This window comes from Vigna radiata, chromosome 4 (assembly GCF_000741045.1).
Source record: "Vigna radiata var. radiata cultivar VC1973A chromosome 4, Vradiata_ver6, whole genome shotgun sequence".
NCBI classification, from domain to species: domain Eukaryota; kingdom Viridiplantae; phylum Streptophyta; class Magnoliopsida; order Fabales; family Fabaceae; genus Vigna; species Vigna radiata.
Genome location: NC_028354.1, coordinates 715567 through 742924, shown reverse-complemented (window position 1 = coordinate 742924; position 27358 = coordinate 715567). Strand labels below are relative to the sequence as shown.

General features: G+C 34.1%; 2 protein-coding genes across 2 annotated transcripts; both read left to right on the top strand.

Annotated features, from left to right (window-relative positions):
- The first annotated feature begins 269 nt into the window (after positions 1-269).
- LOC106758578 (beta-glucosidase 11) lies at positions 270-8253 on the top strand. The gene is made up of 13 exons (XM_014641501.2): positions 270-629; positions 749-818; positions 934-989; positions 1098-1173; positions 1305-1376; positions 1491-1578; positions 1687-1939; positions 2080-2195; positions 6382-6602; positions 7200-7231; positions 7332-7419; positions 7548-7638; positions 7771-8253. The coding sequence occupies exons 1-13, from the start codon at positions 498-500 to the stop codon at positions 8060-8062; spliced, it is 1587 nt and encodes a 528-aa protein (XP_014496987.1). The 5' UTR covers positions 270-497; the 3' UTR covers positions 8063-8253.
- Positions 8254-13816: 5563 nt separating this feature from the next.
- On the top strand, positions 13817-17868 carry LOC106758793 (beta-glucosidase 11). The gene is made up of 13 exons (XM_014641780.2): positions 13817-14048; positions 14165-14234; positions 14336-14391; positions 14550-14625; positions 14813-14884; positions 14979-15066; positions 15179-15431; positions 15613-15728; positions 15997-16217; positions 16797-16828; positions 16905-16992; positions 17282-17372; positions 17486-17868. Exons 1-13 carry the CDS (start codon positions 13914-13916, stop codon positions 17730-17732), a joined length of 1545 nt encoding a protein of 514 aa, XP_014497266.1. The 5' UTR covers positions 13817-13913; the 3' UTR covers positions 17733-17868.
- The last annotated feature ends 9490 nt before the right edge of the window (positions 17869-27358 follow it).

Genomic DNA, 27358 nt, shown 5'->3' with positions numbered 1-27358 from the left:
AGTGTTAAAATATATTTTCCTTTTCTAAACTAATAAAAAGTAACTCATAATAATATTATTTTTACAATGTAGCAAGGAGTACCTACCAGGCGGCGATCATTCATTCATTTCTTCCATTTCCGTGAATATATTGTCCTTGATATGATTATTTATTGAAACTTTTTATTGAATATTGACAGGCACAAACACCAATGTTTCCAGCATGTTACTTTAGATTGATAGGTGCCGTTTTCAACACGCCCCTCCAAACATATACGCATTATTCCTCAAATTTTGCCATTTGTGCCATTTTCAACCCACCAGACAAAAGTGGTCAACTTTGTAATTTTCACTACTGTGCTTTGGTGTTCACACCTATGTTCTTCACCGCAGTAGAAATTTCCACAAAATTCTGACACATAAACGTTGAATCCAAATAAACCAGTAACACTGCATGTGTTTTTGGTTGTCAACAAACTAAAACAGTGCAAGGCAAAAAGAAGAGAAGCATAGAGAGTATGGATTTCATTTTGAAGGCTTTTGCTGTTTTAGAATTAGTATTGGTGATAGTTCACTCTAGTGCTCATGCCTTGAGCAGAGATGAGTTCCCTCCTGACTTTGTTTTTGGTGCATCAGCTTCAGCTTATCAGGTTCTTTTGTAGTTTCTTACTTTTCACTAGTACAATACACTTCATTGCTCTTGTCTTCTGATTCTGTTGTTCAATTTGTATTCATATGTTATGAATTTGTAACTGGGGTAGTTTGAAAGGTTGAAGGTGCAGCAAATGAAGATGGAAGGAAGCCAAGCATATGGGACACTTTCTCCCATTCTGGAAATGGTATTACCCTCTACTTTCACATGTATAACATGCTTCATTTCTTTTGAAATCAAATCTAAGGTTTAATGTTACTATTTTGGTCAGAGAAATTTAATGATAAAAATTATGTTTCCAGGGAATATGTTTGTAGGCGATGGAGATGTTGTATGTGACCAATATCACAAATATAAGGTCAGTGACAGTGTCTCTGTGTGTGTATATATATATATGTTCATGTTGTTCACCTAAAATGAGTTTGTAGTTTGTTCTGAGCTAATAGCATACCTTGATTTCGTGCAGGAAGATATTCAGCTCATGGCCAACATGGGTTTAGAAGCCTACAGATTTTCCATATCATGGTCAAGGCTTATTCCAGGTGAGATTGTCAAACTTTTGTCAAACACTTGTTTAGGGGCAATGAATTTCTGACTCCAACTGAATGTAGTTGCCAAGATCAAACTGTTATTTCAGTACTGTTCTGACATTGTTGTTTCCATGTATTACCAGATGGAAGGGGACAAGTGAATCCCAAGGGACTACAGTATTACAACAACTTTATTAATGAATTGATAAGCCATGGTTCTTATAAAAACATGATTTTTCTCTTAAAGTTTGATTAAACACCAAAGAGGGGTTCTTGTAGGTTGTCTGATGAACATTTTTTTTTTTCTTTTTTGATTTCTCATAATGTAGGAATCGAAGCACATGTTACATTATATCATTGGGACCTACCACAAACACTTGAGGATGAATATGGAGGATGGGTTAGTCGAAGAGTTGTGTATGGTTCCCAGCCTTGTCCTAGATAGAGATTGTGCAAATTAAATCTAGCATGATATTGAGAAGTGGTATTTATTGTGATTTAACATATGTATATATATGTTTGTAGGAAAGACTTCACAGCATATGCAGATGTGTGCTTTAGAGAATTTGGAGACAGAGTAAGGTATTGGACTACTGTGAATGAGGGCAATGTGCAGGCAGCATTCGGCTATGACGTAGGATTTTTACCACCTCAGAGGTGTTCTTCCCCTATAGCTAACTGTTCAAGAGGAAATTCCTCAACAGAGCCATATTTGGCTGCCCATCATATGTTGTTAGCACATGCTTCAGCTGCCAGGTTGTATAGGAAGAAATATCAGGTAAAAATGATGTAATAACTGTTCCATTCCATTGTCATTCACAGGGCATTCTATTTGTATTTTTAACCATAGTCTAGCAGGACAGGGTTAGAGGTGATCATCATGACGGTGTCATTTCAGAAAATCTCTTTTGATTGCAGGGCTTGCAGAATGGCTTAATTGGGTTTAATCTCCTTCCTTTTGGTCTTCTTCCAAAAACAAATTCTACTGAAGATATAACTGCTACTCAAAGGGCTCTAGACTTCTTCATTGGTTGGTAAGTAATAATCTGTGCATGCTATGTCTTTCTAATGCTTGCACTAAATTAACTGTAAAGTGAAGAAACGATATTTCTATATCACACGCTTCATGCAAGTTAGTTAATAATAAAGACTATGTTTTGACTGTGATTCAATTCTTAACCTCTTTGTTTGTTCCCACTTCAAACGAAAGCACACTGAATTGTTAGGTTTATCACATCTAAGGTACTATCTACTAACTAACAAAAGTGTTTATAAACAACCTTTAGTTTTAGACCTTATGGGAGACTTTTTCGTTGAACTAAAACAACTTTGGTTGAATAATTCTGTCAATTCTTTAGTTTTCCTTTGCCACAATCACAAGAAAAACACAAAAACAAAAATGAAAGAAAATAACTATAAAAAAAGAAGGTTTTATACATAGAGTATGTATCAATGGCACTTGTTACTGCTATGATATTGGTTGGTGTACTACATCATACAAGTAATAAAGTGGAAAGTCAAAATATCTTTTTTCCCAAAAGACTTAGGCAACACTTACAACTCTTGCAATTTATACTCAAGTAGATAACAAAGTTCACAAAAATACAAAGAAACTCTTTGTATTTTTATCGAATAGTAGCAACAAAAATTTAACATACAATGTTTATAATTATCAAGATTAGATTTCATTTACTTCATTCTCATGCATTCACAAAGATCTCAATTCTAATTTCATGTTAAAATCAACATACAAATATACTCAAGTCCTTTTTTCTAAAGACTATGGGCCTCTGATAACTCATCAAAATGTAATATCTTGGATCATCAAGAAGTGAAATCATGTATTAAGTTGAAGATTTTAAAGATTACTAATGAAAAAAAGTTTTGTCCTTAAGATACAATTTCTATTAGGTACTTAATTTTAGTTCTAGGTTCAAGAGATGTTTTTCAACACCTCAAGAATTACAATCAAGCCATGGAGGTTCAAGCCACAACAAACATTAAGCATAAAAATCAAATACTATCATTGAATTGAAAAATCAAATGCATTAACCTCACAAAATACCCAAGAAGTCAGTTTATTACATCTAATCTTAACAAATAGATTTAGCACACCATGGTGGAGAACCTAGGGTTTACAAGATTGAAGAATATGGAAGAAATTGAAACCATAGATTAAGCCCCTTCCAAGGTTCTTGTTAGCTACTCCATGTTTCAGTGATGCCTCCCATTCTCATCTCCACCTCCAATTTTGTGACCCATCTTCCTTTTCAACCCAAAGGGGAAAATCTTCTATGAATAAAGATGAAAACTAAAGGAGAAGGGAGAATTTCCCATCAGCCCAAACAGCCTCCAAGAACCTCTCTTCAACACCTTAGGCAATTTCAAGCCTGAAAACTGGAGGATGATTAAACTCTCATGAAAATATATTTAAATTAGTGTTGTCAAAATAGGTCACCTGGCCCAACCCATCATGAGTTGACCACTTAATGAGTCAACCCAACTTAGCTCACTTATTAGCGAAAAATTCAAACCCAGCCCAACCTACCACGGGTTGTTGGCTCCTTGATTGGCTTATTTACAAGTTTTTTCTTCAATTAAAAATATATTTTTTCTAATTCAAATTTGAATAAATTTCATTCCCAAATTATGTTAAACTCCAGAGACAATTCAAAATAAAATCATCTTAAACTTCGAATACAATCCAAAAGCAAGCAAAAAAACAAAACAAAACAATAAGTATCTAACATTAATAATATTTGTCACTTATATATAAGATTAGAGTTTTGAATGGTTAAATCTACAATATTTTGCTCTCTTGTAGCATTCTTTCTTATCTTTATCTCCAATACAATAAAAAAAGTGTTAATTAATAATATTGAAACACAGGTAATAATTAAGGTGAGCCATGCTTAAAATTAGCCTGTATTGAAGTTTCAAATTAGAGTGATGCTCCCTCCACCACCTCATCTTCTCCTTACACCTCCCTATTTTTTTTAAAATTCCAAATTTATCTTTTTTACTTTTTACTTTTACTAATTTTACTTTTTATTTTTTAAATCCCCTCTCACTTTCACTTTCCCTTTCACTTTCAGCAGCAAGCCCCCACTCTCACCCACGGTCACTTTCTATCTTTTTCTTAATTCTCACGTCCATTAACACAACATTTTCCATTTCCGTTTCTTCTGTCATGTAGTTACAATCATTTATAACAAGGAGCTTTCAGGTAGTGCAAGAGTTGGTATAATCAAAACCTGTTATAATAATAATATTAACCTAAGTGATTACAAGAAACTAGGTAGTAGTAGGATTGTAGTGTTCCCCATTTTAAGGGATCACATGGAGGCCCATGTGGGGGAGAAATTTAGACTTTAGCAAACACAACTAGTGAAATCTCAACTAAGAGGATGTTTATTTTATAGCTTAATTAAGTGCATATTGTTGATTATTGAGATGATTTGAAAAAGAAATAATAAGTTATGTGGGGGAAGAAAGAAAAGAAACGGAAGAAAATGTTGTGCTATCAGAAGTGGAAGAAAGAAAGTGACACTAGGGGGTGAGGGGCTTGCTGCTAAGAGTGAAAGGGAAGATGAGAGGGGATTGAGATTAGGGTTTTAAAAAATTGAAAATAAAATTGGTAAAAATAAAAAGTAAAAAGGATAAATTTGGAATTTAAAAAAAAAAATTGGAGAGACGTAGGGAGTTGATAGGGTCATAGAGGGAGCATCACTCTTCAAATTATTTTTCAATTCAACTCAGCCTGAATCCTTGATTGGTCGGGTTGACTCATTAATTCCAACCCGTTTTGACCATACTAATTTAAATGTCCAATTTTGCAATGTGCACTCCTTGGATGAATTAGGGTAAATTGACTTCGGTTTAGAAAATGTATTTGAATGAATTGTAACTAAATGACAATCCTTGAGATATTCTTCAATCTTCTAAGATTTTCACTTGTCTAAAAAATATTTCTCAAATAAAATCCAAATACTTATCTTTTCTAAAATTATCTAATAGAATCTTAATTATCTAAATAAAGATAAAATATTTATCTTTTCTAAAATTATTGAATAAATTCTTAATTGTTTAAAAAGATAATAATAAAAATATCAATAAAAGATAAAATTAAACATAATAAAAAACATTATAATGCCTATTATCAATTACATACGCATAGAGTTTCACATGTTTTCTATATATAGAACAAAGGAAAATGAATAACAGATACCGCTACAACAATTAAGACGAAGTTCATTTAATACAAGTTATAGACCGTATAAAATTTGACTAAACTTAACCCAACTAGATCATGTAGTAGACTATCTTTTGTGCTCTCCATCAGAGAATCATGATTTAAAGATGTTATGAATCCAAGTATGAGTTGAAAGTTTCACATTAGATAGGGTGGAATGTCTGTAGCTTCTCCCTAAAAGGACTTAGGCAAATCAACACCAGTAACATGCTTCTTATCTGCTCCAAAAGGGTTTTATTTATTCTCTTAGCAAGATCATATTTTTCAAGGTGTACCTACGACTGTAAGACATTAACAAATTCTCTTCTAAATGTGAGTTTGTACACATGTCACCTCTCTTCTTTAATTACTCTTGAAGCTTCTTTAGTTCTAACCACATAAGGGATTGACACCACTCTCTACCCAAAACCTTAAGACAATAGATTAATGGGTCTTTCATCTTTATATAGTGATCTACTTTCTTCTTTCTACCCAATGTGAGATTTTGACTCACTTGGATTCCCAACAGTTCTTTCCCTGAGAACAAAGCATCTTTAAAATGTCCAACCATCTTATGCAAGGTGTTAAGAAACAATAACGTCTTATCTTCATTTTCGAGTTTCACTTTAATGTTCTCCAAATTGTTTGTTGTTAAATTATATCAACTAATGCATATGTTTCGCATGTTCTCTATATATAGAACTATGGAAAAAAGAATAAGAGAAAGCCTAAAATACAGTTAAAACAACACACCATTTAATACAGGTTGTAGATAGTAAACAATCTAACTAAGCTTAATATACCAAATGCTCTCTAGTAGGCAGTGTTCTTTGCTCTTCATTAAACAATCATAATTTAGAGACAATACATCAAATTTAGTGATGAAATTTTGCAAAACTCCCATAAACTTTCCTATGCAAATAAATGCACATCTTTCAATTATGCATTAGTTGATACAATGGGATTTTGTCTCTGATTTGCTAGTGCAGGTTTATGAATCCCTTCACATTTGGAGATTACCCTGATATAATGAAGAAAAATGCTGGTTTAAGGCTTCCTTCCTTCACTCAAAAGGAATCAGATCTGGTTAGGGGCTCAATCGACTTCTTAGGAATAAATTTTTACTACTCATTTTATGTCAGGGACAGTCCTAGCAGCCTGCTGAATCACAATAGAGACTACCTAACAGACATATCAGTGGTATTTGAAAGTATGTCATATGCTGTTTCCATGTCCTATTTTTGTTGCATAACCAATTCTATATTTATGCTCAACGACTTACTTACATAGAAATGTTTCTTCATTGTTAGAGGTCTAATCCTTAATTGTATGAATCAAGTTACTTGTAATGGAATTAGACTTATTTACTTGCGATTTTAATTTTTTTCAGTAATTGTACCATTGAGTGAATCATGTTCTAGTATTTGCCGTTGTTGTTTACTATTGATCATAGAATTCTTGGGGGTTTTGGCATCTTCATCTTTTGCTAATACATTTTAAAGACCTTCTGGTGCTCCACTATCCTGATGGAATTTCTTCTGTATGCTACCTTGTCTTCCTCAAACATGAACTTTTAACATAGAGATCAGATTCACAACTTTATTTTCATTTCTTACCTATGCATTCAAGTCTTCCTCTAAACTACAAGAATCAACACTGTCAAAGGTTAATAAAGCCTGTCTAAAATGTTATACCACGTCCTGTTATTGCATGTTTAGTTAGTATATGAAATAAATCTGTGATGTCATCCATGTTCCTCCAATTTTGTGAAAGTGAAACCATTAATTAATGCTCTTTGTGGATGTAGGGGTTGATCTAAATGACGGATTTAACGGTCAGGTAACATATCAAGAACATTGTGTTATTCTTGTCTATGTATTTATTTACTCTTCTAAGGATGTAACTTCAATACTTTACACTAATCCGCTGATTGGTTTAGGTTCCAATTACTCCCAGTATTCTCCTAGGGATGTTAGACTCACTAAGGAATGAATATGGCAATATTCCCATTTACATACACGAAAATGGTATGAAAATTTCCAATTCATGAAATGCACTTTGCATATCTTTTATGGCATTCAAAAGTTCCATGTTTCTTTTATCAACATATTCATCCTACTATGTAGTTGTATGGTGAGCCTTTTTAGCTTTGCAGGTCAACAAACACTTCATAATTCATCATTAGATGACTGGTCGAGGGTGAATTTCTTGCATGCATACATAGAAAGCTTGGCTGTTGCACTGAGGTACTTCTACTTTCATTTCCATTTTCTAGTGGAAAAGTTAAAAGGGTATGCACTCTGTAAAAATAATCGTCAATTGTTTCAGAAAAGCTAACTTTTGTATATTCTATTCCTTTGCTTTTGACACATTGACAGGAGTGGATTAAATCTTAAAGGTTATTTTGTGTGGTCCTTCATAGATGCATTTGAGTTATTGGTTGGATATGAATATAGTTATGGTCTATACTACGTAGATATGAATGATCCAAACTTGAGGAGGCAACCTAAGGTTTCTGCTGAATGGTACTCAAATTTTCTGAAAGGGAAGCCTGTGGACCCAAAGATCACAAAGGAAACTCAGAAGAATGCAAGTGAGCTTTCACACAATCCCTCACTGCATAGTGCCACATACAGTAATCAGAACACGTTTAAACTTCAGAGTGAATAAATTTTATGATGTCAAAATCATACGAAACTTTTAGATTTTGCTCATTGTAACACTTTTCAGTCCTCGAACAGAAATAAGGCATACACAAGCACTAGTCCCACCCATACTTAGTGGAATTATCATTGAACTATGGATGTTAGTAACTTGAACTTAGTATAATTTAATATGGCATACTTAGTGGAATTTACTCATTCTTGGCAGATTTCATCTTAAAACTAATTGACATTAACCAAAGTTATCTAACAAATATATAAGTTGATATTTACTGAACTGAAAGAGCTCACCAAAATGTTATCACTAAGATGAGCTATAGATTCTGATGCAATGTCAAAATAATCTTAAAGGCTATTGATATTAAGCAAATTTGTCTGACAAATATATAAGTTACACTTCAAGAACAGAAAGAGACAATGTGAGAGTTCTCAACAATTCTTTTTTCTAAAACAAATTAAAAAATAATAATAAGATGTTCTTACCAGAGGGTACAAATTCCATGTACGAGTTGTGAAAGGAGTGAAGTTTTGTTAATTTTTATAACTCGAGACCTGTCATGTTGTTGGGTTGCTGGGCTGATTCGTCTTAATTTTTTTTTTAATTTTTATAAGAAAGCATGCATATGATGGGCTTTCAAGTTGATTATGAGTTGGAAGCGCTAAAACTGAGTATCGTGTAGACTATTTTAGATCTTGGTTATATTATAACAATTCTTGATCGAGTTGTATTAGACTTCAACTGAATTGATGGACTAAGTTAGCCGAATGAAAATAATAGTATCAAAGTTAGAGGTCCTCCATTTGGTCATATTTAATTTTTTTATATGTTCTTGGTTTAATGAATTTGGAGGTTCCTATTTTTGCAGATTTGTGTCAATTAGGTTCTCATATTTTGAAAGAGTAAGTTTAGTCTCTTTTTACATAAAATTAATCAATAGAGTGTTGGCCATTAAATTTTGTAGACAGTGTTAAATATATTGTTTGGTAACATGGTGACAATATATTGCTTGGTGGCATGGTGACCTGACATTTCATAACCACGTGGCATTTCATAACCAATCTGACATTCCATGAATTTAAATAATTTTTAATTTAAAAAAACTTTCTTTGGATTTCAATAACCTTAAATAATTAATTTTAATTAATTTGATTTCTAATTAGAGTTAAATATGTTTTTAATAAGTTTATTTGAGGTTTCAAATGTATTTATCAATTAACATTGAAGAAAAAATGTGTCAAACAGTATAAACAACTCAAATGCTATTATGAAATACGTTTGAAATGTTAAATAAACTTGACAAAATTTGGTTAAAAAGACTAAATCCACATATTTCTAAAATTGAAGGACTAAATTGGACCAAAGTTTTGAAGAGAGACTAATTCCAATTTTCATTGAAAATTAAGGACAAAAACATATTTAACACTTCTAATTAATTTAAAAATCAATTATTTTCAATTTTACACCAAATTAATTTTTTTCTTCAGTAAATCAATTTGATTTTTAGTTAATTTTATTTCCAGAAATGCTCTTCCATAAACAAAACACTAATCCTCTCCCATAAGCAGAAAAAGAAAAACTAAATCTCCATTTCAATTCGAATGAACCATATATCTCAAATAAGAAGAAATCATATAAACCCCATAATTTAATGAACAACTGAAACCTTAAATTGCAAAATCAGTGAAGACAGGAGGATTGAATCAATTAAACCTATGTTCTTTTGTCACATGGGTGGAAAAGTGGGCTTCGGCCCGTGAGTCCTCCAAAATGTGATGGCAATTGCTTTTTGCACTCTACCAAAATTCTTTCACCATTCTATCATTTCCCAATAAACAGTTCCGCAGAGGTTTTGATTGCGGTGGAGGAAGAAATGTGATGGGGTATAGGAAGCAACAGGCGAATTTGGTTTAGTTGGTTAAATTTTCAACAGCACTTTAGCATGTGTCGAACTTGTCCACTTAACATATTGTGTCGAGCTTGTCAAATTGATTAGCAATTAGCAGCAAGAAGCAGTGTAGTTGATCTATCAATTCACTTTTTAAATTAAAATAATAAATAATTTAAAGATTTATTATGCATTATATTACTTATATATATATATATATATATATATATATATATATATATAAACAAATTATAAATATACAAAATTTTGGAAATGGTCAAAATTTTCGACTCACTTAGGAAAAGCTGAACTACTGACTACTCCTACTTTATACATATATAAGTTGATGACGAGCTATTGAATATTATATTTAGTTCTAATAAACAATATAATAGGAATGTTCCACTTATCCAATCATCTGAATGGGTAGATTCAGAAGTCTGCCAAACAAGTAAGTAACTTATTTGAACAAATATTCCTTTATCATAATAAACCACTATAATGTTGTTTGAATTCAACACATTCATGAAGAACCCAGATTGTTGGCCACCGTGAACGTCACTCAGTCATCTCCACCCAAATATTTACGTTTTTTAAAAAGTTTTCCAAATCTTATTCCAATACCTTTCTATCATTTTTACAATATATAAGTTTATGTCACTGTTATCAATTAATTGGGGATACAATGATCATCCAAAATGATATTGGATATTTTTACACCCAACAACTGTTGGGTTTGTTGGGTTATTGGACTCCCTTCCTATGTGAGAAATAGACTCAAATATTGTGGTTCATTATATCTCATTAGATTAAAATGAGATGGATCAAATTAGTAGAGCACAAAAGAGTAATTTGAAGAGAGGAAAAAGCCAAGTGAGAGAAAAAGAAAGAGTGAAAGTCATTCCCGCATAACCTTAAACCTACACTGGTGTTTTTGACGCTGTGAAGTCGTTCACCGTTAGATCGAGCTGATTTTTGGACAGTAGGTTCCAGACATATGGTTCTTCATTATGACAGTTTGGATTGTCAATCGGAGGTCTAGTTTGGGAGAAATTGGTCCCGTACCAGCAGTCCTATTTTGGAGAATTTTCATCTTCTTTGTTCTCATTTGTAAGCATTTGTGCTTAGTTAATTTGACTTATTGAAAATACCATTTGGTATTATTATTGGAGACTCTTTTGTACCCTATTATTGATCATAGTGAATTTTTCTTTGGTCTAGAAGACTCGTGGTTTTTACCCTTGCATTGAGGGGTTTTCCACGTTAAAAATTGTTGGTGTCTCTTTGTGCTTTGGATTCTATTTTTGTTCTATTTGTTTGGTGCTCCTCGCAGATTCTCGCAAGAAGGGGGATTGAATTTCCGCTGCATTATTACTCCTTGATAAGTTGTTATTTGTTTTAGGGTTTAAACCCTTTAGTTGTCCCTATTTTCGTTGGGTTTTCCCATTTTGATCCCCTTCTTTAAAAGTTTCCCAATTAAGTCCTTATAACTGCTAATTTGAAGCAATTGAGGCCTTGCCGTTAAATTTCGCTAACAGAGTTAATTTTCTGCACAGGTAGTGGGATGACGTGTCTAGTTACTTAAACGTGGCATATTTAGAAGTGAAACGTGGCCCCTGGCCACCTTCAACGCCTCTCAGGCCACCGCAGAACCGTCATTCCTCGCGTAGCACAGCAACACCATCGTGAAGCATCTTCGTGAAGGCGCAACCCAAATCACCGCTTCGAGTTCATCGTCTTCCTCAGGCCTCCAATATCCTCCGCATCTTCACCATCTTCTTCTCCTTCACCACAGAACCACTACACCTTCGACGAACAACCATCAACCTTTAAATCGTCCATAGTTCACACTTAACACCCAAACTGCGAAACCTCATTACGAAGAACCCTAAAACCCCAATTGCAAATTTCATTCTCAACCGTAAGCTTCATCTTTTTCCCTACACATCAAGCCTGCAAAAGGAAACCCAGAAATCACAGCACCAGGGTCATTTTCTTCTCCACCAAGAATCCAATTCCAAATCGCAACGGTGAAGAACCTGCATCAGAAAACGCATAAACCCCTCCATTGCGAAAGCAGCAAATCACAATCGCAGTAGCGGCCTTCTTCTTCGTTGGATCTTTTTTTTTTCAATTGGTTTTTGGTTTGCATTCGGTTTTCGAGTTCAATCCCAAAGGGAAGCTTTTTATTATTTTTCTTTTAATTTTGGAGACACTTGGCCTTAAAAGAAAGGCAAACGCCACTCTTCAAAGGGGGTTGGAACGGTGCTAGGTAGAGTCCAGTCGCCACACTCCATTTTTGGCTTCTCTTTGTTTAGTTTTTTTGAAACGTTGTTACAGGAACGGAGACGCTGCCCTTTTCATTTTGGGTTTTATGCACTTTTGTTTCAAACATTTTATTGTACGTTTTTCTCTTATATCATTGAATGAAAATGGTGGGTGGATCTTGTTGGTGATGCAGCGCTGATGGTGGAGTATCAAGGATGGAATGAAAAATGTTGTTGGAAGAAAGAAGTAGGAAATTGATTAGGTGGGAGTTGGTGGTGGCAGCTATCACGTCCTTGGAGAAGATTTAATTTTGTCATTGGCTTGCTTTCATCTTTGCTGAATGAGTTAGTGAATTATGCAGATCTGGATTTTTCTTTAAGAAGGTTGGGAGTGGTTGGAAGAGAGAAGAATGGAATGAGGAAGAAGGAAGAGGAAAATGGCATGGGAGGAAGAGAGTGACACGTTTCACTTCCAACAGTGACACGTTGAAACCATTTAACACGTCAGCCCACCACCTAGGCAGAAAGTTAACTCCGTTAACGAAATTTGACGGCAGGGACTCAATTGGTTGAAATTAGCCGTTATAAGGACTCAATTGAAGAACTTTAAAAGAAGGGGACCAAATTAAGAAAATCCAACGAAAATAGGAACTACTAAAAGGTTTAAACCTTTGTTTTCACCCTTTCCCATCAAAAACTTCATTTTTTTTTCAAATATCTTTTTAAGTTCGTTTAGCATGTATTAAAATATGTTTTTCAATCATTTGTTTTTAATACTATAATACTTTTACATCTGTATATTATAAAGTGATTATGATTATCTATAAACCCTTTCAACGGGTTGTCAACATCTAGTTTAAATAAAACTAAAACTTAGCTTATAAGTTTAATTTTATATAAAATCATGTATAACGTGTATGGCACGAACATGTTCTACTAAGTTGACCAAAATTATTACAGGTTTTCCACCATAGTGCTATATTCTATTATTCTTACAAAAATGATTACACAAGTTTGGCAACTTCTTTTGTGGCTTATTGCCTTATTCTATTAGTTCCACAAAAAGTTATTCTAAACGTCTGCCAATTTATTAAAGCAAACAAATTATAACGTGCTTCCCTTTCATTTAGTTTTAATTTTTGCTAAGACACTGTTTATCATGTCGTAAATATGCTTTTAAACTTACTTATTATTATAAGTTTAATAGTTTTTTAGTTTTACAATTAACATAATTTTTTAAAGTTTTTCTTATTAGTTTGAAGTTCAATGTATATTATTTTAAAAGAAATGAAGTTTTATTTTCCTTAAATTCATGGCGAGATGTAATATTTCTTATTTGTGTTATTTGTTAATTATTAACAAGTCAACTTTGATTTGTCGTTGTTGTATATTTTCTATCATCTACGTTGAAGAGATTATATACCTAGAAAAAGGTGAAATCAAATTTATAACTTTCAGGAAAAAAAATATTAAACCTTATTATTATTATTATTTAAGTTACTTTTCTTTTAAAAATTTATACTAGTTTGATGTATAAAGTGAAATTTTCTATAGTTTATATCAAATCGTGTGTAAGCACTATGTACTAATTCCAAAGATAGTTTACTTATATATGAAGTAGAGTATAGACAAATGAAGAATAAACTAATGTGATTGAATCTGTCCTCCCAAAGCATAACAACATCGGAAAGCAAAAGCACACAGTATGCAGTTGATGCTGAAGGTGTTTGCTCTTGCACAAATATCATTATTGGTAGCACTTTTCCCTGCTGCTCATGCCTTGCACAGAGATGAGTTCCCTCCAGAATTTGTCTTTGGAGCATCAACCTCAGCTTACCAGGTTCTTCTTTCGTTCTCTTCTCTCATTAATCATTCCTTTTTTCATTTCGTTGTCCTACCTACCCTTTTTGTTTCTGTTTATGATTATGTCTTAAACCATATATGTATATATGAAAGGTTGAAGGTGCAGCGAATGAAGATGGCAGGAAGCCAAGCATTTGGGATACTTTCGCTCATGCTATACCTGGTTAGTATCCTCTGCTCACATATCTCTTGGCATCAATTTTTCTTTCCAGTGTTTAATGCTGTTATTTTGTTCAAACAATGATTATCGAAATATATTTTCAGGGAATGAGTATTTAGGTAATGGAGATGTTGCGTGTGATCATTATCACAAATACAAGGTCTGTGATCCTGCAGAACCAAATGAAATTGTGGTGTATATGCACGCATTCACACAAGATGCATCTTTTTGTGTGTTTGTGTATGTATATACTTTAAATTCACCTAAAACGCTTTGTTGTCTGTTCTGAGCTAATTTCATACCTTGATTGTCCTGCAGGAAGATGTTCAGCTCATGGCAGACATGGGATTAGAAGCCTACAGATTTTCCATATCATGGTCAAGGCTTATTCCAGGTTATCACTCAAATAATTGATAGGATCATTCTTAAATCACTTTCTAAAATAACAAAAATTATGAGTATATGTGTGTGTGTATGTATGTATTAGAGACACTTGGTTTGATTTTGATTAGGTGTAATGAACTTTGACTCCGATTAATCAAACTGTTATTTTCCATGCTGTTGTTTTTATGTGTTAACAGATGGAAGAGGACGAGTGAATCCCAAGGGTCTACAGTATTATAACAACCTCATCAATGAACTGATAAGCCATGGTTGTCAAGAGTAGAATAAATGTTGATTAACGCCTTAGAAAGGTTCTTCCAAGTTATATATATATTTATTGTTGTTGAATTCCTCATCTTGTAGGAATCCAGCCACATGTTACGCTGTTCCATTTTGACTTACCGCAAACATTGGAGGATGAATACGAAGGATGGCTTAGTCGAAGAGTTGTGTATGGTTCCCAAACTTCAAATCTGATATATATAGATCATGACAAATACATCAGTTATAAAATTGAGCAATGGTTTTTGTTGTGATTAACATATTTATGTGTATCCATACAGGGAAGACTTCACAGCATATGCAGATGTGTGCTTTAGAGAATTTGGTGACAGAGTTAAGCACTGGACTACAGTGAATGAGGCCAATGCATGTGCAGTTTTTGGCTATGATTTAGGAATCTCACCACCTCGGCGGTGTTCTATCCCTTTATCTAACTGCTCCAAAGGAAATTCCTCAACAGAGCCATATTTGGCAGCCCATCATATATTGTTAGCACATGCTTCAGCAGCTAGGCTGTACAGGAAGAAATACCAGGTAAAAATTATCTAACAGATGTACCACTCTACTATATATATATATATATATATATAGCATTCTGAAGAATAATTAGGAAGGATATCATTAATGGTGATGATGATGATGATCATCATCATGTCATTTTGAAATGGTTAATCATCTGTTTATTTGTTCAGACAACAATCTCTTTTCTATGCAGGCAATGCAGCAGGGCATTATTGGGTTAAATCTCATTTCTTTTGGTTATCTTCCAAAAACTAACTCTATTGATGATGTAAGGGCTGTTCAAAGGGCCCGAGACTTCAATATCGGGTGGTAAGTAACAATATAGTCACTATACCTCTTTCTAATACATGTTGTCATTAGCAAATTTGAATCTTCGGATTGCAAAGAACCGAGTTTCTAGATTTCTATATTTTCTGATGTTTTCCTTTATGTAACAGTCCCTAAAACTTATATAGCATGTAAGTCGAGCCATAAAGAATGTGTTGACAAAGATTAAAATCTTGGATCATTTTATAAAAATCCGACATTTTTTCCTACATTAGTCGCTACAGCAGACATGTCTATGATTTTATTGCAGGTTTATGGATCCCATTACATTCGGAGATTACCCTGATACAATGAGAAAGAATGCTGGATCAAGGCTTCCTTCCTTCACCAAAAAGGAATCAAATATGATCAGGAACTCAATAGACTTCTTAGGAGTAAACTTTTACTTCTCATTTTATGTTAAGAACAATCCTGCCAACCTGCAAAATGAGGATAGAGATTTCATAGGAGATATAGCAATGGAAACTGAAAGTATGAGATAAGCTTTTTCCCTTACCAAATTTTATTGCATAACAACTTCTATATCGAGCTTCAACGAGTTACTTATATATAAATAGCTATTCATTTAGTTTGTAGGATCTCATCCTTAACAAATTCTCATAAAAGAAACTGACTTGTTTACCTGCTATTTGATTTTCAGCAACTGTGATTTTAAAGTGTTCGTGCTTCAATTTTTTGCTAATTTTCTTTTTCATTTGTTTAATTGAATTTGTATGGTTTTTGTTAAATATTTGAATTTTCTAATTCTTTGGGACAGCAAATTTGATTAACAATCAATATCTCTTGCACTCACCCTGGTGGAATTTCTTCTGTATGCAATCTAGTGTCTCTACAAACATAAATATTAACATATACATCTGCTCATTAATCCATAGGACAGTTCATGTCATCAAACATTAACAAACCCTGTTTAACTTGTAATATTTTAACCTGTCATTGCTTGAGAAATGTTTAGCAAAGTCCAGTAAGAGAAATACTGTGGTCAGTTGTTGTTCCACCTTCCAATGTTTGTGGAACTGAAATAGCTAACTGTTGTTTGTCTGATTGTAGGAGTTTTTCGAGAGGATACAGCTCCAGATGAGGTAACATAGAATGAACAGAGTGCTATACTTTTTTAAGCCTATAAAATATTTTTCACTAACCAGCTGATTGTTATAGGTACCAATTACTCCGGATATTTTCCTAGGGGTGCTAGACTCAATAAAGAAAGCCTATGGCAATATACCAATATACATACATGAAAATGGTACAGTGATTTTTCATTTCATGACATAGTATTGTATTGAATGTTTTAAATTGTGGCTACAATCACATCTCATGATGACCTTTGTGTGAAAAGTTGAGCACAAACATTGCAATCCCAATATGGTTGCCATAACAGACTTTAAGGTTGACCTTGCAGTCCCAAACTTTTTGTCTAAACCTTGATTGTCTTTCTCATGAAATCATCCTTCAAAATTTCCATGTTTCTTTTTTGATGTCATATTCAGTCATACTGTTATATAGTTGTATGGTAAGTATTTTCATTTCTGCAGGCCAAAGTACACCACATTATTCATCATTAAAGGACTGGTCGAGGGTGAAGTTCTTGCAAGAATACATTGGAAGTTTGGTAGATGCACTAAGGTACTTTTACTTTGATTTTCATTTTCAAGCCAAGTTAAAAGGGTTCATACATAGTTGTTTCGTGAAAGCTGATTTTTGTTTATTATTTTGCTTCATTCTTGACACATATAAAGGAGTGGATTAAATGTAAAAGGTTACTTTGTATGGTCCTTCATGGATGCATTCGAGTTAGTGGGTGGATATAAGATAAGTTATGGTCTATACTACATAGATATGAATGATCCAAACTTAAGGAGGCAACCTAAGCTTTCTGCTGAATGGTACTCAAATTTTCTGAAAGGTGAGTCAATGGACTCAAAGATCACCACTGAAATTGAGAATGTGCTGTCACACGATACCTTACTGCATAATGCCGCATAAAATAATCCTGCAAGATCTTTCTCTTTTGGGGTTCATAATTTGCATTTTGTGCTACCAAGTGTATGAATAAAAGAACATTATGATGTCAAATTATATTCATTTTGGTCAATGTAAGTTTTTGTCCTTCTTTAAAAAAGTATAGTTTTCGAGTATTTTAAAAGTACTTTTGAATTAAAGCTTGAATTTCTCATATTTGCTACCAATTTAAGATGGAATAAATAATGTACGGTTGGCGCATATGGATCTCAAATTTCTTCGCCTAGTGATGTAAATTTGCACTATATAATAAAGTTGGTGATCTTATAAGACATGGATTTCCGGGCAAAAAGTGTAATTTTATCAAAAAAATAAAATAAAATTACATACCCTTCTATTTAGTCCCAAGGGAAAAACAATAATATCCTCTTTCTTGGTAATAGAAAAAACAAATATAACAAAAAAACCTTAAAAGAGAAATTAATTTTCTCACTTGATTTTTTTGTCAAGCACTAAAACAGAGGAAAAAAAAGAGTTTGGGATGTGTTAATAAAGAAACATTGATCTCTTTTTATAACATAAAAAATAAGCCCAACTAAGTTCCCAATGTGAGATTTCTCTTCTCACACTCCCTGATTTTGATAAAATTAATTAAATCTTTACACCATGCTTTAGTCTTTGACATAACTTTGTCATTGCTAATAGACTTCATCATAACATTTGGTAGGTTTTCATTGGTGTGAATCTTTTGCATATATATATCCCTCCTTTATTACTTTTCGAACAAAGTGGCAACGCAGACTTATGTGCTTTGTTATGGAACGAAAGACAGGATTTCTTGCACACAAGATTCTTTGTAATGTGCAAGGCACTCTAATTATCACAATATACAACGAGCTTTTTTTTGCTTATGTTTGAGTTCGTCCATCAACCTTTTAATCCAAATAGTTTCCTTGCAAGTTTCAGTATTTGTTATGTACTCAACTTTTATAGTAGACAAACCTACAACATCCAACTTCCTACACCTTTTACAACTGGAAACACATAGTAGTAGATCTCCTTTTATCAATATCACTTAAAAATATGAATTGACATAGTCCTTGAAAACTAATTTCGATCCTCTGAAACATAATGCAACATTTGAGTTTCCTTTAATGTATCGAAAAATCCTCTTAACAGTACTTCAATACTCTCCACCCACATTTTCATGAACCTACTAACTGAAAACCTTTTGTCAAGTATACTAAATCGTTTCAAGTAGTAAAAGTAAGTACAGAGTATCGTTCTCCCAAGGGAATTGAGTTACGTTATCTAATTGGAATTCAAAATCAATTTATAAATGATAATGATTGAATCCATAATTATTGAAATAAATTGTAATGACAAGAATGTTAAATATTATGGTTGAAAATTAAAAAAAAAAGCTTCATTGGAATTGGGTTGCATGAATCATACAAAGATAAAGCTATGCACAATATATCATTATTTCATTCGAACATTCACATCAAGGCATATTGTTAACACCCTGGCAAGTGTACCGGATCGTATCAAGTAATACATAAACGGTAAGTCCGAGTATCGTCTCCCAAAGGACTCTTAGGCCTAAACGTTCATGTGATTAATGGAAATCATGACACTTGAACAAACAATAAGTTGAGTTTTAAATGCAAAACAAGAAGTAAACATGCATGCAAAGGTTTGATCAATTGGCAGTAAAAGATATGGATGAATGGTATTGTTGGGGTTTACGGTTTCATCCTAATCCACTCTCAAATATCTACTATTCTTATTAGATTCAACTTTGTTATCAATGTTTATGCCACTCTCTATTTTACTCTAAACCCGATCTCTCAATGAAAAGAGCCTAATCACAATTACTAGTTTACTATATCTAGTCTCCCTAACAATTATTCATGCAATACACATAGAAGCTTAAGGCAATTGATGTTCTTATTCCTATCTCTAGGTAATATTCATTATCAAGAGTAATTCTTCATGTCTAGACCTAACTATACGTCTCCATATAGAAAGAATCAAAGATTATGTGTTTGAATAACGTCTTAAACAAAGCATTAGCAAGAACGGAAGAAAAACTCAAACTATTGATAAACACAAATATATGAATAAAATAAGAAATTTGATATAAGAGAGTTTCAAAGAATTACATCGTTCCCCAACAACAAAGGGCTTAGTTCACCATAATCATGGTGAAACTAGATGAATTGAATGGAAAGAATATAAAAGATAACCCTAGATTCGTAATATTGGAGTTCTCGCATCCAAGATCTGCCTTTAAGGTGTGAAAACCGTGTTTCTGCATCCTTTCTGCCAAAAGATACATGCTCTGGTTCGTGCACTTCTATTTAAAGCACAAAAAATAACTAAAAATAAGCCCAGGCCCATAAGTACACCGCCCGACGATGGTTAACACTACCCGGCGGTAGGCACGACAACTAATCCACCCCTCAACACTGCCGCTTGAGTGTTCTCTTCAAATTCCACTAACGAGTCCACCGCCCGGCAGTGGCTACGATTCCATCTTCACCCCTTGGCAGTGACCTTTAAGCGCGTGGCAGTGTAATCATAGAAGGTCTCACCGCCCAACGGTGGCTGCAGTTCAACTCTGCTTCATTCTTCCACCTTCTTCTACATCCTACACTTCTCTTCCTTCAATTCATTCATCAAACTCCTGATAAATCCTGTCAAAACAAGGGAAACCAAGCATAAAACCCACTTTGACTCTCTTTCTCTCTAACTTAAGCATTTTGCATGATTTCAAGCTAATTCTAAGTCATAAAGGGTGTGATTTAATATCAAAATTAAGTATAAAAATAACGATTTTTGAACCGTTATCACAACCCCAAACTTAGAACTTTGTTAGTCCTCAAGCAAACAAGATGAAACTTAGTCTTCCACAAATCATCACAATGGTTCCACTCTTTCCAAAACTTTTTCTTTCAAGATAAGTAATCACTCAAATCAGCTCATCAATAGAATTTAGTCAAGATGTGCACATGCTTTGATTCATATTACTCATCATGGTGTTCACACAATCACATAATCTTCCCACAGATGCTATTCTCATGAATGATCAATTAGCTAAGCATAGATATAATCATGAATTCATGGAATCATTCCTCACCAGAAAAAGTGTTACACTCAAGCACTCAAAAGTGTTTAACTCAAGCATTCAAAAGTGTTTCACTCAAAGGTGTATAGAGATCACTCCTTCCCTCTACTATCCACATGTAACATAGAATAAAATTGCCTTTCATTTACCACAATCAACATTCTCACACACACATGTCATCACAAGGACTTTTTCAAGGCTTATAATGCGGCTTGTGCTAACAAGAAAAATTGGTTTTTCTAGATCACAAAACCCTTGAGTTAAGAGAGTTATTTATACATTCATAATTCAAGCACAAACTCTCTTTAACCAATCAATCTCATTCCCAACTTTCCCTTTTTTTTTCATTGAGCTTATCTGTCTTTTTCATTCTATCTTTTCTATCTTTTTCATACTTTGCTCAACACCTTAGCTCAATGCTTTCTCTTTCTTTTTTCAAATTTCCCAACAACCCCAAACTTGAACCTTTATCAATACCATGCAATATCAAGGTAAAAAAATTTTTCACAAGGGTTTTCATCCTGTTTAAGGCTTAGGTTCAAAAAGGGTAGAACACATGGTGCTCTTTTTAATTGGGACAAAAATGTATGCATTGGCTAAGAAAGGGTTTAATCAAAAATGGCCTTGATCATATGACACATTCATACAATTCAGTCAATCATATAAAATTGAGCAAAATTATTCATGCTTTCAAGTAGATAACAATCATACAATAAAAAACTCTGGAGTTCAAAACCTCACTCATAGGCTCAATCACTATTCCATATATTTTAGATAAACATCCTGCTTAGCATCATAATCACAATCATAACATCATCATGCATCTGTTCACATAACTTGTGAACCACCACCTGTATATAAGCATGTATAGCACAATCTCAACATCATCAATCAAAGCATCATCAAGTAATACCCATCACATGCAAATCAATATCAAACCACTGCATCAGATATAGTGTCCAACCAAGTACATCAATCCTACACTACGTAACAGAAGCAAATAAGTTCAAAATACAAAAGATAGAAAAATCCTGCTCTAGTGCAGATAGCATCCATCAGTAGACGCTATCTCATCTCCTCAGCCTATGCTATCATCAGAGTCCTCCTCCTCTCCTTTTTCTACATCTTCAAAATCATTGTCCCCATCATCTTCCTCCATAGTTGGAGCTTCAGCTGCTCCAACTTTGATACCTTCCTCTTGTTCCCCACAGTCTTGATCCTCTTTCCTGATGAGGAGGCCATCCCATCACCCATCAGTAGGTGTAGCTTCTTGTATCATTTAGTGAATACATAATCATCTAGCACCCCTTAGTAGATGTTGTACAACATCCATCAGTAGATGTTGTTATTACTGCAAAACAAAAAATCAAATCCAAACCACACAAATTAAAAAGGAAAAAGTTAGAAACTGGGTTACCTCCCATCAAGCGCTCTTTTAATGTCATTAGCTTGACCTGGTAAAGCTCAAACACCCATCAGTAGGTGTTGATATTCCCCTTGCTTGATATTCTTTTCCTTTTCTTCTTTCTGCTGAATTTCTTCAGAAAGTTGATAAATCCAAGCACCTGTTTCCATGTTTCAATCATAGGAACTTTAATCTCCAATTTCTTGCAAATCTCCATACAGCACATAAATTTCCTTTCCTTCCTATGATACTTCTTTGGATGAGGAAGAGGTTTTTCATATGATCTTTTATTTCCTCCTTTCTTCCTCTTTTTCTTACTCTCCTTCTCTCTCAGGTTTCTCTTTTTCTTTTCTCTTATTTTTTTTTTCTTTATTTTCACACATTTTCTATTTTTCTTTTTTCTCTCAACCAATTCTTTTTCTTTCTCATCATTTTCTTCTTCCTCACTCAACCTTTTTGTTTCTTCCTCCTATACTTTTTCCTCATCTCTCTATCTTTTCCTCCTCTATCTCTATCTTTTCCTCATCTCTCTCTATCTTTTCCTCATCAACAACCTTATCACTTTCAGAGATAGTGGCTGAGATAGTAGCTTGACATTCCTCCTTAAGGTTAACTTTAGTATTAACCCTAGAATCGCCTAGGGGCTTATTTATGCAACCCAATTCTATCTCCATCCTTTTACATCTTGCTTCCATGCGTTTTGTAGAGGAGATGGCATTTTGCATAACTCGTTGGAATGTCTCATCATGGCTTTCTGATGGAGATGGTTGCTGCCAATGTTGTTCAATTTCCTCCTTTATTTCTTCATACAAAGAGGGATATTGTTGCCTTTGACGTTGTCGTAACTCCTCCAGGCTAGATAAACTCCAATCCATGACCTGCTGAAAAAGTTCGTCAAAATTTGTGTTCTCCTTGAGTGGAGTGATTTGTTGCTCGGCAGCTTGCCCAAATTGGCTTTGATCCATCTTTGAGTAAGGTTTCCACTAGTGGTTGAAATCATTTTGGTAGAATTGAGTACCCATATAGTCAAATTCTTGTCCAAACTGCATCCTGCAAACAATAGGCACAAAACCCTAGAAAACATTTATTGGAACAAAAACAAAAACAAACATAAAAATCAAGTCAAAGGTAATCAATAATCACACTACTAGAATAGTTAAACCAATGAGTCCCCGGCAACGACGCCAAAAACTTGTTAACACCCTGGCAAGTGTATCAAATTGTATCAAGTAATAAATAAACGGTAAGTCCGAGTATCGTCTCCCAAAGGACTCTTAAGCCTAAACGTTCATGTGATTAATGGAAATCATGACACTTGAACAAACAATAAGTTGAGTTTTAAATGCATAACAAGAAGTAAACATGCATGCAAAGGTTTGATCAATTGGCAGTAAAAGATATGGATGAATGGTATTGTTGGGGTTTACGGTTTCATCATAATCCACTCTCAAATATCTACTATTCTTATTAGATTCAACTTAGTTATCATTGTTTATGCCACTTTCTATTTTACTCTAAACCCGATCTCTCGGTGAAAAGAGCCTAATCACAATTACTAGTTTACTATATCTAGTCTCCCTAGAAATTATTCATGCAATACACACAGAAGCTTAAGGCAATCGATGTTCCTATTCCTATCTCTAGATAATAATCATTATCAAGAGTAATTCTCAATGCCTAGACCTAACTATACGTCTCCATATAGAAAGAATCAAAGATGATGCGTTTGAATAACGTCTTAAACAAAGCATTAGCAAGAACGGAAGAAAAACTCAAACTATTGATAAACACAAGTATATGAATAAAATAAGAAATTCGATATAAGAGAGTTTCAAAGAATTACATCGTTCCCCAACAACAAAGGGTTTAGTTCACCATAATCATGGTGAAACTAGATGAATTGAATGGAAAAAATATAAAAGATAACCCCAGATTTGTAATATTGGAGCTCTCGCATCTAAGATTCGCCTCCAAGGTGTGAAAACCATGTTTATGTGTCCTTTCTGCCAAAAGATACATGCTCTGGTTCGTGCACTTCTATTTAAAGCACAGAAAAATAACTAAAAATAAGCACATGCCCATAAGTACACCGCCCGGTGGTAGGCACGACACCTAATCCACCCCTCAACGCTGCCGCTTGAGCGTTCTCTTTAAATTCCACTGACGAGTCTGTTGGTGCAAAACCAACGGCAAGTGCACCGGTCGCAGCGTAGCAAGTGATAAATATCGTTCTCTCTGAAGGGACTTGTGCAACACATGACAATTCTTCCTTTTATAACTCAATTAGACATCAAAGTGCACAAAAACAACACAAGAAACACTTTTTGGTATTTTATCAAANAGTTGGTGTGCAAGGAATTTAACATGGTGTATTTACAATTTGTCAAGACTAGAATTCGTCCATTTCATTCTCATGCATTCACAAACATCTCAATTCCATCCAATAAGTATTCAATTTCAATTCTAGGTTCAATCATATTTCTCAATACTTCAAGNACCACAATTCATGCCATGGGTGATCAGGCCACAACAAGCATTAAGCATAGAAATCAAATACTAACATGAATTGGAAAANCATATATAATTAACATCACAAAATACATAAGAATTCCATGTTTTACAACTAATCTCAACAAATAGGAAAAGCCCTCNATGGAGGAGAACTTANGGTTCACAAAATTGAAGAGATAAGGAAGAAATTGAAACCAAAGAGAAGATGCAAAGCCTTTCCCAAGGTTCTTGACAGTTGTTCCATGCTCCATTTGCGCTTCCCCTTCACATCTCCATCTTCAATTTGTGACCCATCTTCTTCCTCAACCCAAAAGGGGCAAAATCACCATTGATGAAGCTTGAAGACCCAAGGAGGAGTGAGAGAGTTTCCCAACACCCCAAACAGCCTCCAAGGGCCTCTCCCAGTCTCTCTAGGTGAAGAATGAAGTGTAGGAGGAGAAGTCTCTCAAAAATCGCCAGACCCATGTTTAAATAACCCATTTTGACATATCAACGAAAATTCACGCCCAGCTCGGATTCCTGGCGCCCAGCGCGACTTTTCACTCCATCAGAAGTGAGTTACAACAAGTTTTCGTGCCCAGCGCCACTTTCTGGCGCCCAGCCTAGAATCTCTCTGCAACTCTGGCGCCCAGCTTGGAATTCTGGCGCCCAGCTCGGGCGATTTTGACAACATTCTAAAATTGAGGCTCTTGTGCGAATCCAAAGGCGTCCAACATGGGTATTTGCTTCAAATTGATCTTTTATTGTCCCAAAACATGTTCCCTTGCTTGTTTTCCTCCACTAGAATGGCTTCCTAGTCATCTATTTCACACACTCAAACATAAAGATTAGAGGTAAAAACAAACACATACTAAATAAAACACAAGAAAACTATAAAACACACTAAACGTGAGGATAAAACAAGGTAAAAGCTATGAAGGAGTTGATATGTTCTCAAAATACACACACACAAACACGTTAAATCAACCGTTATCAGAGTCCCCACACTTAAAACCTGGCTTGTCCTCAAGCAAGAGGTAACTTGGCTAAGAAAAACATCTACTCAACAAAAGTCAAATAACTAGGAAGCAAGTTCACACAATCAAATTAGATAACATTCATTAATGCTCTTCTTTCAATACCAGTCCAAAGAGAATATGTGTAACGTTGTAAATCCTTAGCTATGGTGCTCACAATGCAAATATTACAAGAATGAATGTACATGCTTTATGAGAGATTAACAATCATGGCAACGATGTTTTCATTGATCAGCCAAAGGAACCAATCCTCACTAGAAAAAGTGTTTTCACTCAAGCACACTAGTGTATATGGGTATGTCATTCTCTCATCTACCTCTGATAGCAAAAAATTTGACTTTGCTTTTCATTTCAAGAGCCAAGAATTATCAAAACATACAAACACAACAAGGGCTTTATTTGATAGTCTGACAAGGCAAAGAAGGAAATTGGTGTATCTAGGTAATGTGAAGGAGCAAAGAGAGCAATCACATCATTTTTACAATTTTATCATTATACTCTCTTTTGTCTGAAAACTAGAACAACCAAACACCCACTTGCAATCACCTTATTCATATATTTTCTTTTTCTTTCTCTTTTTCTATTTTCTCTTTCTTTTTCTTTTATAGATGACATATATACAAGAATGCATCNCATCAACCAACACCAATTCACCATTGTTACTCATGCTCCCTTTTTAATAATAACTTCCCCCATACTTGAATCATACTACTGACCATGGAAACCTTACTCTCCCATCAAGGTGAGATTGTCAATCCTATTCAACAAGGCTTAAGGTTTCAAAAGTGAAGGTAAGTTTCTTTAAATGTTGAAAAGTTTGTACAAGGGTTCTAATCTTTGAAACACAATTGGCTAATCTGGGTATATGATGCAAAGAGGGAAAGAAAGAGGACCTTGTTTCAATGTAAGCATGCAAATGAATAATAACTAGCAATGAAACTCAAGCAAAGTTAATTGTAACCAAACGAGGTAGCACTCATAGATAAAAACTCTGAGGCACAAAATCTCACCCGGTTAAGTTCTTTGGTTTCCAATGGTTGTCATAGATCATGCCACAATCATTAACCACAGTAAAAACAATATCAACATTCTTGATATACTCACATGAGAAACAATCACAAGCATAAGTTTTCACAAAATCACAACACATTCCCAAGGTATTCCAAAACCAATTTATGAGCAAACACAAATGGTTCTCCTCAAATTCATGCAAAACTCACTCAAAGTCACATAACCAGTGCATCATATTTGTTAAACCAGCAAAGTCACACTTATTATCAACAACAGGAAAAGAAAATAGAAAGGGAAAGAAAAAGCAAACTCTCTTTTTGGTGGACCAACTTATTACTCAAATTCCCCGACTCCTTGCATATTCTTCTTTATCCACTTTCATACCAACTAATTGCAAGAACACCAAGAAACTCGAACAAACACGTTAGTCCAATTTTAATAGAAACCAAGTTTTGAGAATTGAAAATTGAAAGACATAAAGATAAAAACAAAAGTAACATAAAGAGAAGTGAAATAGAAAAATGAAAAACACAAACAAAGAGACAAGGAAAAGAAGAAACAAAGCTTGCATAACATG